The sequence below is a fragment of the Amphibalanus amphitrite genome, unplaced genomic scaffold (assembly GCF_019059575.1).
Source record: "Amphibalanus amphitrite isolate SeventyFive unplaced genomic scaffold, NRLGWU_Aamphi_draft 000039F_arrow, whole genome shotgun sequence".
NCBI lineage: Eukaryota > Metazoa > Arthropoda > Thecostraca > Balanomorpha > Balanidae > Amphibalanus > Amphibalanus amphitrite.
Genome location: NW_024881535.1, coordinates 913,922 through 929,676, shown reverse-complemented (window position 1 = coordinate 929,676; position 15,755 = coordinate 913,922). Strand labels below are relative to the sequence as shown.

Below are 15,755 nucleotides of genomic sequence, written 5' to 3'. Positions count from 1 at the left end.
TATTTTGGACCGGGACAGTCTCATGTAATACCGGACCCGGTTTCCTGGTGGAACCAGAACGGAGCGGGGCTGGCTGGCGGGGACAACCCAGCTAGCGAACTGAGTAAGTAGACTCAGCGAGGTACTGTACAACGCTTGTAAACGTGCGGGGCAGACTAATCATGTGGACGATCGTGCTCCAGCAACAGCCATTAGCGATGCACATGCGCGGTGGCAGGTATTAGTCGCTAAAAATGATCCAAAGTTAATTTGGTCCTCAATTAACTGGAAAGGAGATTTCGAGTATAAAGGAGACCAAAGGAACAAACCAAGCGATGAAGATTTTCGACAACATTTCGAGAAGCTACTGAACCCACCCACCGGGTATACTGACATGGAAATTCCGAATTCAGATATGTACGTGCCCGTTCTGGACGACCCAATCACACCGGCCGAGGTCAATGCAGCGATTAGAAAATTGCATAGAAATAAAGCAGCAGGAATCGATGGTGTACCTCCGGGGATTTTCAAACTCCTATCAAGCGAATGGTTGGATATTTTAACGGTTTTGTTCAATTTAGTTTTCTCAGGTGAATACCCCGATCAATGGTCATATGCAAAGATTTTTATGATTTTTAAAAAAGGCAGCCCGAGTGATACAAATAATTACCGTGGTATTAGCATACAAGGGGCTCTAGTAAAAATTTATGAAAGTGTACTTAACAGCCGATTCAATAGCTGGTTCAGACCTGATGATGAACAAGCGGGAGGCTGTGTAGGTAAGGGCTGTGCTGAACAGTTGTTTACACTACGGCTACTTATTGAATATGCAAGAAAAACAAAGCAAGTGCTGTATATAGCCTACATAGACTATGTAAAAGCCTACGACAAGGTTAATCGAAAGACCCTTCTTCAGAAACTAGTAGATCACGGCTGTGGCAAAAGGTATCTCCGAGCTATTGCGAGTAGTTTAACAGACACCAAGAACGTGTTAGGAAACGTTTGCTTCAAATCAACTACGGGAGTAAAACAGAGAGCGGCAAACAGCTGCTCTATGTTTACTTTTTACATTAACAGCACCATCAGGGCTTTGAAAGAATTTGGTAACGACACGTATTTAAAAAACCTGCATTGTCTATTATTCATGGACGACACAGTCGTCCTAGCAACGTCCAGAAAAGCTTTAGACAAAAAACTATCGCTTTTGATTCGGGCAGCGAAGAATATCGATATGGAGATTCATCCCGAAAAATCAAAGTTTATGACAGTAAATAGCAACGATGATGTTCCGTTTTATAACGATCACATTGTTATAGGACATGTGGAAAAGTACGTGTATTTAGGCTCTCAAATAATGAATGCCCGATTGTCTGATCAAGTGAAAACAAACATAGACATGAAACGGAGTCACTTGATCAAGTTCGGTTCCTTTTTAAAGAAAAACAGTGAAGCTCCGTTTTCAGTAAAGAAATTAGTTTTTGAGAGTGCTTTGAGCAGCACAGTTTTGTATGGCTGCGAGAGCTGGTTGTGCAACAACCTCCAAGCAGTGATCTCCCCAATATTAACGGCTCAAAAGCAATTATTATCTGTAAGAAGCCAAACCTGCAACGACTTAGTACATGCAGAGTTAGCTTCCCCAGACGGCAAAGCAGTGGTCCAGGAAATTCAAATTTCCTTTCTGAGGAAGCTCACAAGCCGATCTGATTTTGTGGGCAGCCCAGCTCACTTTGCCATGCAACTGAACAGGCAGGCAAACACAGCCGCGAGCTCATATATCGGTAATATTATGAGAGAAACACCAGGGTCCATTCGCGAGCGGAGCCTTTAAAACATACACATGAAAATAACAGGGTCTGAATCTTCCAGGAGAAAAACATACATCGATTTTAATAATGATTTTACGGTTCACCCGATTTATACTAACAATGTTTCAGAACGGGCTCGTACAGCATTTACACGACTAAGGCTATGCTCACACCGCCTTAGGATAGAAACAGGGAGGTGGGCTAGAATCCCAACAGAAGAGAGGCTATGCTCCTGTCGGCTCGGTGTGCAAACAGAGGCGCATGTGCTTTTGGACTGCCCAATCACTGAGCCACTTAGGAGAAATTTTACAATGCTGAGCTTTGATAGTTTGGCAAGCTTAATGAAAAGTAGTCCAAATGATTTGGCCATATACTCTCAGAGAGTTTTGCTGGCATGTGAGAACGTATGACGCGACGGATTTTAACGTGGTGTTTAGGTATAGTTTTAATTGACGCTGGTTCTCTGTATGAAATGTTTGACGGTTTTAATATGTTTTGTATATGATCTGTTTTAATGGACACTTGTCTTCTGGGTTTTATCCATCTAGTACCTAAGACTGTGTCAATAAACTACTACTACTACTACTAATATTGTGTTATGTAGTGGTGTCCTACTTCATGAAGAAAGGCATGGTACAAGCCGATATTTGAATCAACTAGGTGCAAAAGTAAAGTAATTATAATGGCACTTAGACTAATTAACCCTCGCGGGCCCGGGGGCGTTTTTCGCCCCCCCCCCCTTGGCGAATATTTGTGATAGCTCCTGAACGCTTAAGAATAAGAAAGCGAAACTTTCAGTAGCTTTTCTCCCATCAATTTGACATCTTCTGAAGTAAAAAATGTGGGCCTAGCCCCCTAGATGACGTTACAGGGTCGATTTTTCTAGACCCCTGCACGGCAAACTTCGGCGTCACAGACGCGAACTTCAAATAGCTGCTAAAAATAGAGTTTTAGAGATAAAGACAAATTACGAGCACTTTGTGTAGCGTTAGACCTAGAGAAAAATAGAAAAAATATTTTGGTGACCTGAGGTCAGAGGTCAGGGCAAGGATCTCGAAATATGGTTTTAGTTTTTCGCAAATAACTTCGATAAAAATGACCCTAGAGCTACGGCAGTGGTACTATCGCATTTGCCTTGTCAAGCAGCGTCAAATGATACCTATATATTTTGTTTGGAAAAGGTAAAGTTTTATATTGACCTCATGTGACCTCGAATGACCTTTGGTTGACCTTGACACATGAAAGGTCGTTAATGATGCATTCGCACCCGCTGATCACGAATCTGGAACCTATTTTCCTCTAATCCTTCATTTAGAGCCTCCGGATGGCAAAATTGTCTTATTTATTATTACTAGCTAAGCTTGAATCAGTGAAATGGCCTCTGGCAAGGATACTCTTCTGTAACCTTGACCTTTGAGCAGCCTTGTTTCGTAAGATGAACCACAAATAGGGACCTGATAGCCTCAAAACATTTCAAAACATATTGGAAATTAACACGCAAGATGTACGAAAAAGTGCAAAGTTTGAGGTCAATGTTGAGCATGAGCTTGACCTTGATCTTTAATTTTGAGCATTTTTACGGATTTTTTTATATTGACCTCATGTGACCTCGAATGACCTTTGGTTGACCTTGACACATGAAAGGTCGTTAATGATGCATTCGCACCCGCTGATCACGAATCTGGAACCTATTTTCCTCTTTTCCTTCATTTAGAGCCACCGGATGGCAAAATTGTCTTATTTATTATTACTAGCTAAGCTTGAATCAGTGAAATGGCCTCTGGCAAGGATACTCTTCTGTGACCTTGACCTTTGAGCAGCCTTGTTTCGTAAGATGAACCACAAATAGGGACCTGATAAGCCTCAAAACATTTCAAAACATATTGGAAATTAACACGCAAGATGTACGAAAAAGTGCAATGTTTGAGGTCAATGTTGAGCATGAGCTTGACCTTGATCTTTAATTTTGAGCATTTTTACGGAATACTCAGATTCTCTTCTGTTGTTTGACACCCAATTTTGCCGGTTTTATACATCCTGCCGTCCTCTAGAACGCTTACTTTGAGATCACTACACGTGTGCCGGTTTTTGCCTTTGACCTTGACCTCTGACCTTGAAAATTGACCTGGGGTCAAAAATTTTAGGTGCTTTAGAATCGTCTCGTCACTCGTGAGGACCTTTCGTTTGGTATCCCTTTTGCTTCCGTAGCTCCCTTATTTACGGAGTTAGACAGGGAGGGGGGGGGGGCGAAAAACGCCCCCCCCCGGGCTGCGGTGGTTGGGATTACCCCCGGGCCCGGCCGGGTTAAAGAGCCTGAAATCTGCATCATCATTGATCGGTGAGCTATTAAGATTTTCGCAAGAGTGCACTCCGGTATCAGTGTTTCTTTGGTTGACGAGATTTTATGATACGTTATTTGAACGTTATTCGCCTTTTTACATGCATTGAAGCTTGATGTACATAGGTACTGAGCTCCATTTACTTTAACTCGTTTCTCAGCGGGTATTAATGCTAAGCTCTCCTACGATGAACTATTCTTACTACCGTGAAAAAATGTTTTTGCTTTGAAATTTTGAATCATAAATAATATAGACTTCTTGGCTATATTGCAATGTTTCTGTTCTGCGCTTGAGTTTCTTTACTTTGTTAGCTGTCACTTATCTGTTCGAGATCACTGAATATTACTGACATAATACAAACGAATCAATAAATAATTTATTCCCTCACAAATGCGCGTTTCTTACACAGAGAGCCTTCCAAAATATTCTCATCACGCCCTTGTGCGAGTCTCATAATGCAATTCCTCATTCTCATACAAACTTCAACGTCACTACAGACATAATGTAAATAAATACTACCGATCACCAGACGTGCTAACACGTCATCAAACCACAACTATCACACGCCTTTGACACATACACACAAAACAGGGTGACATACAGGGGACACGGGTGACACAAAAAAACGGTCATCACCAAAATTCAAATAACTTCGGAAGTTTTATTCAGATCATCACCAAACTTCGGCCACTTAAGGTCACACCTATGTAGCAGACATCCACCAAGTTTCAAGTCTTCACTACGAATACTTTTAGTACAGTGTGTGTTTTACGGACGCTCCACAATGTGCTCCAGGTGAGCGCCCCGGCGCTGCAGGGCGTAGGCACACCTGCATCCGGCGGGCAAAGTTGTCGATAACCCGATAATAATAACGTTTCAGGGGTAGCACACCCCCTGAGCACTGTCTCCAGAGGCCATTGCACTCTGTAAAGTGCACAGCCATCGGGTTATCGACAACTTTGCCCGCCGGATGCAAGTGTGCCTACGCCCTGCAGCGCCGTGGCGCTCACCTGGAGCACATTGTGGATCGTCAGTAAAACACACACTGTACTAAAAGTATTCGTAGTGAAGACTTGAAACTTGGTGGATGTATGCTACATAGGTGTGACCTTAAGGGGCCGAAGTTTGGTGATGATCTGAATAAAACTTCCGAAGTTATTCGAAATTTGGTGATGACCTTTTTTTGTGTCACCCTGTAGAAAAGCGACATGGCAGCCATCAGCTCAGTGCTTTTAACATGTCGGGCTGAAGACGTCACTGTGCCCGTAACGAGTGCTGACCTGCTGACCTCAGGGAGTGGTAGAACAGATAAACTGCCGCTGGGCGTTGCAAGTGATATCGTTCCAGAATCCGTCTGAGCTGGAGGTAGCCTCTGCCTCTCCACAGCGCATCGAGGCTGGACTGGGCTCGGTGCCCCCGTCCCAGTCCATGTAGCCGCTGGGGTAGTCCGTGCCGTCCTCCCACTCCCAGGCGCCGCTCTCGGCAGTCAGACCGATCCATACTTTGTCGTTGGACGCCATGTCAGCCAGGGCGTACAGAGCCGCCGCGTTGTCGGCGGTCATGGTGGCCAGGGTACCTCCCTGGGCCTCACAGGCAGCCCGGGCGTCATCAAAGTTTTCTGCCTGCGGCGATAGGAAGAAGCACTGTCCGTTGATTGGCTCAGAGCCATCATCGCACATATCCATGCTGCCTTCCATCAGCTTGGCGATGATGGTGTCGAGCTTGGCGTCGAGTGCCTCGATCTTGTCGCAGATTTCCTGCTGGCCCGCCTCCAAGGCGTCCAGCTGGTTGTCGATGTCAGTCAGCTCCGACTCCAGCGTCGTCTGCAGGGTCGTGATCTGAGTGGACAGGTTTTCAATGTTATTGTTGATGGCATCCTGGCCTTCCAGGACCATCGTCTTTAGCGAGTCGATCAGAGTTGATATGTTATCGATGTCTGTAGAAAGGGCGTCGATGGCATCCAGTATCATTTGTTTGGCAATGCCGAGGTCCGTTGAGAGAGTCGCAATGTCGGTGGTGATGGTGGTTTGTCCGTTGAGCAGCATGGTCTTGGCCATGTCGATATCGGTCGCCACGCCGGCTATGTCGGTAATGATTGTGCTCTGTCCAGCTAAGATATCTGTCTTTGCCATGTCTATATCATCACCCAGGTCGCTGATGCTAGTGGCAAGTGCTGTCTGTCCGGCAAGGATCATACTCTTAGCACTTTCAATGAGAGCTTGAATATCATCCAGCTGTTCTAGATCCATTGAGATGGTGGTTAGCTGGTTCATAATCGTCGTTTGGCCCTCCTCCAGCCCGGAGAGGTCGCACGTGCCCGTGCCTCCACCGGTGCTCACTCCGGCGATCGCCTGAAGGATCGCGGCCTGGCCGGCGGTCAACATGTCCTTGCTGCTGTTGATGGCCTCCAGGATCTGAGCAAGTGCCTCGCTGTTGTCATCTGACCCGGCTGTTATTGCCACGCAGGTCTTGGTGAACTGTCTGCGCGGGAGGAAGATACGAGCGACTCGCGAGGCAGCGGTCGGGGCGCTGGGTGAGCTGGGTGGTGGGAGGACCGGCGGCACAGCGGCCAGCTCCACAACGGTCGTGGGTCGGACGTACTCCGGAACATCAGCTCTCGTCTGTGGACACGGACAAACGGGGTACATGACATGGCATATGCCTCCGCGTCAACCGTCCGTCCCGTGATTTCTGTCGGGGTCATGTCGCATGACGTCCCTCAATGCTAATATCACTGTTTTCGACAGGTCCGTCGTATACAGAAAGCTCGACAACAGGTTCATGTGGAACACAAGTTGAACGGAGATGACAATGACGTGCAAACTGTTCAGAGCATCCAGCGACTGTTGATGTCAAAGAGCACAACACAACTGTCCCTTGTTACGTAAACGCGGTCAGGGAGTCCGTGACCCTCCTCCAGCCCCAGATGCATATGCTGTGCCTTCTGTAGACTCAGCGTGACCCCGCGTATCCGTGAGGTGGCGGTGAACATCAGGGTACCAAGGCTCGAACAGGGGCATTGAGTTTGCTCGGGTAGGTAGGTACTCGAGAATTAATCGTCACATTCGGTGAATGTGCTGTATGACATTTGTCACCATGATGTGCTTTTGAAGCATAGTTATTTGGGCTAAGGTGCGCAATGTTAAGTTAGTTATATGGCACGCTAATTCCATACAGCTTGACGCACAAACGAGACATACATGCACACTGGCATTTTACGTTTTTCGACACTCGACACATTGTAGTGATAGCTCAATAAAGAAAAGAAAAACCAATCGGATTATCCAGCTAAGGGGTACCAGTCGCTTGCAACTATTGTCCACCGTTTGCAAAAAAGGCCGAAGTGAAGTAGCAAAATTTTCGTCTTTTCCGGGAGCTCATGGTATAACCGAACTTTGCAAGAAGTGACCTAGTCACGAACGCCCTTTTTGGCTACAGTTATCTACTATCGAAAAATGAAAACAAGTATTTTTACAGTGCAAGATGCAACAGTAGAAGTTTGAGTTATTTACGAATTAACAGCTGCCACTCGAATATTATTTGAAAGCTTTTCTTGGTAAATAACGATTTTTTTACAGAGTGCTTATTGAAGAGTTTGAAATTTTTTAAAGATATAAAAATGTGAAATGAATCAGCATTTTAACTAACAGTCGAGTGTAAAACTCTACCCAGACCACTTTCAGCCAACTTCACCAATAGGCATACGTCGCACAACAATAAATACGTTTGGACATGACGTTCTAAACGGACAGATCACATTAATTAATTCATCGGATATTTGCGTTCCACGTAATCTTAGCCCGCGCTAACCACTTTACATGAGTCGAAAGTCGCGCACTTTTCGCTAAGCGAAAAAATCCTTTCTAAACGGAACTTTCGCTGACTCATGTAAACGGGGTAAATATCTCTGACCGACAGCTATATATCTCAGTCATTGAATAATTCAGCAAACAATTCGTTCCTAAGTAAAGAAGTTGGCAATAAATATTTTTTTTTAAAGATATCTCGTAACCTTGCTGTACGCCTAACGATGTGAGCTTCAGAGTTCTCCCGTCTCAGGTACACGATAACACACTTATTGCTTAATCAAATGATAACTTTACGCCCGATGTCCGCTAGGTCATTTCCTTAAAGGAACCCTCCCACCTTCAAAAAGTCAATGAATTGACATGAAATTGATGTCGCTCGGTTCAGAAAGAGCGAAAACGAATATCTACCAAATTTCACCGAAAAATATTCACCGGTTTTCAATCTACATAAGACTTTTACTTTTGTTTACTGTTTGGGATCTCCGCTGTTCCTAGCGACTTTATTTGGAAGCAATAGTTTTGCAGCTGAAAGTGCGGCACTTGTTGCGCGCAAAGCAGCATATACCACACTCTCGGGGTTACATGAGCAGAGTTAATACGCATTACAAACGGACTACAATGGTGAGCGAATAGGAAAATCCGTTCCTGATACGCATTTACTTGCTCATGTAACCCCGGTATGTGATATACCACCGCGTGCTACCAAACGTTTTAGTAAAAGATTTAAAATCGTTAGATGCGCGCTGACGTCACACATTCAAAGGGGGCATTCCAATGCATTAGCCCCTCTGAATCCAAAGTGCGGCTACTTTGAAATTAGATATTTTCGCGTTGAGGCATTTCTCGATGTTGTGAATGTTCAAACCGGTAAGTGCAAGCCAGGGACCCCATTTTGGCTATTTCAAGTCAAAACTAATGTTAAAGTGGGATGTTCACTTTAGAGCGTGACTGCCTATCGGTGACCATGCAAATTACACAACGCACATATATGCTACTACCTACTATTGAGCTCAAAGTTGTTTATTGCTTTCACCTGTGTTCTGTATTCTTCTCCTATTCATCATCAAACTGCATTTATAAACATCAGATAATTACACTAGCAGAGCTACCTTCCCGGGGCTTATCCGACTCAGCCCGCCTTTAACCCTTTACCCTTACCTGCTGTTCCGCTGCCAAGCTGTCCCCATCATCCAGCCCCTTCCCAGTAGCCACTGGAACCTTTGACAGGGTGGAGGCCCCCACAACTCCCAAACAGGTGGCCAAAGCGGCCAGAAGCTGCACCGCCGGCCGCATGCTGACCACGGCCGAGACTGCCGTCACCTCTCGTGATCTGGCCGCCTGCAGAGCTGCCTCTCGGGCGGGTAACCCCCGCCAGTGCAGCGGTGACCTGACCTGCTTACCGGGCGGCTGGCGGTGGGGGCGGCTCGGTAACGGTGCCGGCTGACCACACAGGTCACCGGTTACCGTTCGGACGCTGCAGAGTCGTCAGGTGATGCTCTCAGACCCAGAGGGTTGACAGCAGCGGTCAGTTCCTACAGGCCATCTATTAGGTGGGCTGATCGGTAATGGGTAGCTGCTGGACAGCTTCATAGGGGCTGGACGTATGAAATGGCACGGCAATACCTGGTATTAGCATACATATGCATCTGGTAAGAGTATGGTAGGCTGAGCCATGGTAGTTTCGACGTCATACATCGAAGGAACCACAATAAGAACACATCATGCAGCATATTTTACTCCTATACGACTTACGCTGAAATAGGCCGGTTTTTATCGGGCATAACTTTGATCATCCCTTGAACTACAGCTCCATTCAACCGTGATATACAGGGTGATCCAAAAAATTTGGAACCCCTAACTTGAAATGTCTATAAGTCCGAAAGTATTCATTTTATTGACAAATTGCGAACTCCATTAGAAAGAGCATTAAATTTTCTATAAAATCACGTCAAATTGGTGCATGTTTGTTGTAAAGCATTGGCACACTATTAGCTTTTGGAATGAGCGACAGAAAACTGAGTGAAACGAAATCGTCCAATTTAACAATGAGCTGAAATCCGTTAGCACTCTATCTGTTGTCTTTTTGCGAATAACACCACTTCCAAATTCAGTTTTATTTCATAAAAGTTAACACAGAAGCACACAGTAGAACAGATACACGCGTCCTAACTTCCGCTGTTCATCACAGCATGTGCTCAACGCGAGCTCCGGGGGCCGTCCCGCAGGCCTGCAGTTGCTTGGGGACAGCTCCGACTGCGCGGGCCAGCAGTCTCTGGGACAACTGGTCCCAGCAGGCTGTCAGCCTTTCCTTTCCTTACAATAGCACGTGAATGAGCTATTTTTATTGATGAACCTCCAACAAGCAGAACAGCAAATCAGAACAGCAAACCGCCAATCACTGATTTGCGCATAATGTTCAAAACCGTTTCACTGAGTTTCGTGACACAAATTTTATAGGCATATGTCTAGGGCAATATTAATAATAATAAGTAAGTACAATCATCTTGGTCTTATAGAGAATTGAACGCTCTTTCTAATGGTGTTTGAAATTTATCAATCAAGTGAAAATTTCCTGACTTACAGACATTTTAAGTTAGGGGTTCCAATTTTTTTTGGATCACCCTGTATATGAAAATATAAAACAAGGAAGCTTGAGTGACACGATGCTACATTGAACATCTCGCTTCTGATGCGCTTTGTTGACGAAAATATAGCTTAATCCGGACTATAAATAGACGAAATGTGTGACCAAACAATTTACAGCACGTAACGTCACATCCGCAAAGCTCAGATTTTCAGGCTACCCGTTCGTCTCTGCAACTGGATGCTGTCAATAACTTTAGCTTTCTGTTGGAGCGCCTCAGTACGGATTTAGATAGGTAATGACATGCGAAGCTCTTCTTAGCGGGTCGTGACGGTCTGGGTCAGTCAGAACACAGGCTTGCAGGCCCTCTGGCTCTTATTAGTGAGCTAACAGAGATGGTCGGGCACTCACTAACGGTTATGTTCGGGCCGTGTGCCAGTAGTTAGCACCAATACCCTGACGTCAGATACACTCTGATAATGACCTCGGCTGCCTCACCTACATAAACGTCTTCAACAAACGGTTGATATAAGGTAAATTATAAAGTATCATGTGTGATAATAAAAGGTGTTAGGTTCTGAATGCATACAAATATAAGAGGCATTGTCGTATCAACAAAATGACGTTGCTATGATTTATTGCCATTGTGTGCGCTCTTGTTAGGTACTACGTTATTTCTCGGTGCTTGACTAACTGATGCCTGATCAAGATCAAAGTGATACACAACTGAAAAAACAAATAGTTGTAAACCTACCCACGACAAAAACACCAGACTCCGCAACAAAACCCCGTTCCCGGTGGATATTCAGGAAGCTGCACACAAAAACAAGGCTCTTACTGACCAACGAACTACATGTGAAAGCCCCCGGCACCGTCTGTGAAGTGCCGCCCGCGGAACGTGTCCAGTCGACCCTCCACATCGGACAGGAGTGCCATAGTGCTGGTGGTCTGGGACTGGATTGTGGACTGACGAAGGGCCTCCGATTCGTGGGAGCACCTCTACCTTCAACATCAACCAATTCAGCAGCCCAGACCGCCAGTTATTGGACGGGTGCTTCACTGTTCCTTCAATCTCGCGGGCGGTCAGCTTAGTTCACCAGGCTGGCTATTGAAGTTGGTGAACAGCTTCTTCAGCTTTGTGGACCTCCAGTTCGGCAACGTGAACATCAGTTCGTCGACGTGGACCTCCAGCTCGGCAACTTGAACCTCCAGCTCAGCAGCTCGGTTCTCCAGTTCAGTCTCACTTGACTGGACCGTTGTGCCGAGCATGCAAACCACTTTGTCTTTATCTCTGTTGATCTTGTTCCTACTGATTGGCCACCTGTCAGCGGTGTCAGTTCCCACACCGCACCAGACCAACGACCGACGAAAACCAGAGCTGGTAAGTACAGGGTTCCTGTCGGTGTCCCAGAATTGTTGGGATGGGAAGGTGTCATTCCGTGTATAATTCAGTTTTTGAACTTTTGAATGCAGCTGATAATGGCAGGGCAGGTGGACTAAGACAGTCAGTGTGTTGAATGTTTATATAAAAACAGCCACCAAAACAGTCCACAGGAAGGTCACGAAAGCTCTGCAACGTCGGTTATCTTTCCGTGACAAAAGCGGGAGAAAGGAATGGGTTAGTTTAACATCTTCTTCAGGATAAGATGACAATCCGAAAGTGCTACGCACTTCACCAAATACATAAACCTACCTATTGCCTACATTTCATGAAGCATATGAGTGACACTGACTGGCTTGACAAAATGTAGGATATTCGATAAGATATTATAAAAAGAAAAACTATGTAGAATTATCTTTTTTCATCATAGAGGCTAAGAGGCTTCTTGCTAATGTAACTTATATAAAGTCTTATATATGTAAAGCTTGCCATAGTTGCCTTTGTGACAATGTTTTCTCTTTTACAGCCCGCGGCCTCCGCGGCCCTCGGAAGCCGCTCCCCGGTCACAGCCGACTCATCCGATCGACTACCCTTCACTGGAACCTCCTCCCCGGAGCAGAGACTGCCTGGGCGCTTCCTGACCCTGCGCGGCTCCAGCAGCAAAGACACCAAGAAGAAGCTCGACTCGCTCTCCGGTCATCTGGACAACCAGACCCTGGCGCTGGACGAACTGCTGGAGGCGGTGATGAGCGCCAAGGACATGTTGATTGCCGGACAGATGGAGATTCTGGAGGCGGTGTCCGGAGGGGGTGGCACCTGCGACCTCACCGAGCTGGAAGAAGGCCAGGCGCACATCAAATCGTCGCTGGGAGAGCTGGGAACGGAAGCGGAGAAGTTGGACGATATTCTGAAGGCGGTGGAATCGGCTGAGGCTGCTATACTGGATGGTCAGGATGAGATTACTAAGGATATTGCTGACCTGAACAGCAACCTGGAGAATGCAAAAACAGAGATTCTTGATGGACAAATGGACATCTCTGATGGGATTGACACTCTGTCCGACGAACTAGCCACAACCAAATCTATGATTTTGGACGGTCAAGGAATGATATCGAGTAGCATTGACACACTGTCATCCGACCTGTCAACTACAAAATCGATGATTCTGGACGCAATCGGTGATCTTGATGACGACATAGCCGACGTCTCGAGTCAAATCGATGTCGCCAAGACTATGATTTTGAACGGACAGACCGCGCTGGGGTCGGATATTTCTGATTTGTCAACGCAACTGACTAACGTGGAAACGTCGATCCTAGCCGAGCTTTCTGACGTTGACACGAAGCTGGACGAACTGCAGACCGGTCAGGAAGAGATTTGCGACAAAATCGAGGCGCTCGATGCCAAGCTCGACACAATTATCAGCAAACTGATGGGCTCCTGCGCCGATGGCTCTATGCCTGTAAACGGTCAGTGTTTCGCACTCTCCGAAGGCTCGTCGAACTTCGAGGACGCCCAGGGCATTTGCGAGGAGCAGGGAGGCACCCTGGCCACCATGACCGCCGACAACGCGGCGGCTCTGTACGCCCTGGCTGACATGGCGTCCAACGACAAAGTATGGATCGGTCTGACTGCCGAGAGCGGGACCGCCTGGGAGTGGGAGGACGGCACGGACTACCCCAGCGGCTACATGGACTGGGACGGGGGCACCGAGCCCAGTCCAGCCTCGATGCGCTGTGGAGAGGCAGAGGCTACCTCCAGCTCTGACGGATTCTGGAACGATATCACTTGCAACGCCCAGCGGCAGTTTATATGCTCTAGCGCCCCGGCATAAATGCATCGGTCTCTGCCCCAACAATGCTTCACTGTAAAATAAACTGAAAACTACGTAAAAACTTAACACAAGTCGCTGTCAGCAGTTTCAACCGAAAATGAGACCGAGTTTCGTTCTCACTTTTTGAACGTGTCGTTCAAGTGTATTACTGATCATACAATAAAATAAGGTACACATATACACATGCATGTAAAATAAGGTATGCATGAATGCATGTGTTTCACATGACAAAACTATTGTCATCATGATGACAATAGTTTTGTGAAAACCTGTCTGGCGAATCATGGGGCCTGGGGGCATTTGGGGATTTGCCTCTTCTGCAGCGCTAGAAGTGGACGGAAATTTGTAAGTTTTCCTCATTCCTGGCATAGAAAGAAAATTAAGCAACGTTTAATAGGACCAGATTGTTTTAAACTGCAAAACAAATGACAATGAAACAAAAACCAAGTTTCTGTTAAAGTGACCATCGCACCTTAAGATTACTTTTGAGTTGAGATAGCCAAATTGGGGTCCATGGCTTGCACTTACCAGTTTGGGCACTCACAACATCGAGAATTGCTTTAATTTGGAGATGTTTAACTTCAAACTTGCAGTTTTCCGATCCTAAGGGGCTAATGCATTTAAATGCCCCCTTAGAATTTGTGACGTCAGCGCAGTTCTACCAATTTTAAATCTTTTACTAAAACGTTTTGGTAACGCGTGGTGGTATAACGCGTGGTGTTATATGCTGCTTTGCGCACAACATCTGCTGCAATTTTAGAATGCCAAATTACTGCTTCCAAATGACGTCGTAGGAACAGCGGAGGTCTCAGAGAAAGTAAACAAAAGTGAAAGTCTAATATCTTGAAAGGCCGTGAATGATTTTCGGTGAAATTTGGTAGATATTCATTTTTGATCTTTCTGATCCAAGGGACATCACTTCTATGCCCAATTCATGAGCTTTTTGAAGGTGGGAGGCCGCAGGGTCCCTTTAACCCTCGCCGGACCTATTGGTTTTCTACATACGCGCCGGCCGGGGGGGGGGGGGCGGGTACGACCCCCCTCGCCGTTTCGCCCCTGGTGAAGCTAGCGCGTCGCGGAAGAAACGAGCGTGTGCGCCGTTACGAGACGCAGAGATTGGTACCCGATCTTAAGGTCCTAGGTCAACCGGTGACCTCTGAGGTCAGGTCAAGTGCCCCAAGGTACGGTTCAGTTTTTGGTGAATAACTTCGCAAAAAACGGCCGCAGAGCGCCGATTTTGGCAGCATCATGTTCGACTTGCTCAGGCGCGTCGAATGATATACTTTTTGTCCGGGTCAGGTCAACTTTGGGTGTTGACCTCAGGTCAAGGTCAGGTCAGCATCCCCAGGTCACGAAGTTGGTCGAAAGAGGTCATGTCGCATATCATTCGATTCGGCAAGTCTTCCTGAGTCCATTGGTGGCTTTCCCGACTCGCTAGCCCAATTTGATCAGGAGTTATTGACGAAAAACTAACATGACCTGGATGACGTCATAAATGACGTCACGCAAGGTCAACATTGCAAAAGTGACGCATCTAACCTTGCAAGGAGTGCATCAAATCACGATTCTGTGTGCTTGAGATAGTTGGAGATCGTTCCCGGCGCCAGAAAAGCAGTTTTCATTTTTCCCCATTGACTTATAATGGTGAGGTCACGAAAATGACCTGACCTCATATGACCTTTAGGAAAAATCCGAGACATACAAGTTGTGTGACTCATAATGGATACTAGATCCTGCAAGTTTCATTTCCCTGTGACATCTGCTCTGGCAGTGAGGGCGTTGCGAAGTTGCGACATCTGGAGACCGTGCAGAGGTTCACTTATGACGTCATATGTCAGTGACCTGACCTGACCCAAAAATGCGGTTGGTTTCAAAAGATTCAGCTTGAATCAAAGGTCAGGTATACCAAGTTTCAGCTCTCTATCGCCAGCGTGCTCGGAGCTATCGAGAAAAAACCCTATGGGGGGCGGCACCGCCCCCCCCCCCTCGGCCGGCGAGGGTTAAGTTGGAGAAACTTTTCATAG

The 15,755-nt window shown here is 46.4% G+C and overlaps 2 protein-coding genes across 2 annotated transcripts; one reads left to right on the top strand and one right to left on the bottom strand.

Annotated features, from left to right (window-relative positions):
* Positions 1 to 4,487: 4,487 nt before the first annotated feature.
* Positions 4,488 to 9,252, bottom strand: LOC122374173. The gene is made up of 3 exons (XM_043352777.1): positions 9,091 to 9,252; positions 5,322 to 6,744; positions 4,488 to 4,702 (listed from the first exon to the last, which is right to left on the bottom strand). The coding sequence occupies exons 1-2, from the start codon at positions 9,223 to 9,225 to the stop codon at positions 5,413 to 5,415; spliced, it is 1,467 nt and encodes a 488-aa protein (XP_043208712.1). The 5' UTR covers positions 9,226 to 9,252; the 3' UTR covers positions 4,488 to 4,702; positions 5,322 to 5,412.
* LOC122374524 (C-type lectin domain family 4 member M-like) lies at positions 9,224 to 13,731 on the top strand. The gene is made up of 3 exons (XM_043353331.1): positions 9,224 to 9,293; positions 11,845 to 11,897; positions 12,424 to 13,731. Exons 1-3 carry the CDS (start codon positions 9,224 to 9,226, stop codon positions 13,729 to 13,731), a joined length of 1,431 nt encoding a protein of 476 aa, XP_043209266.1.
* Positions 13,732 to 15,755: the final 2,024 nt, after the last annotated feature.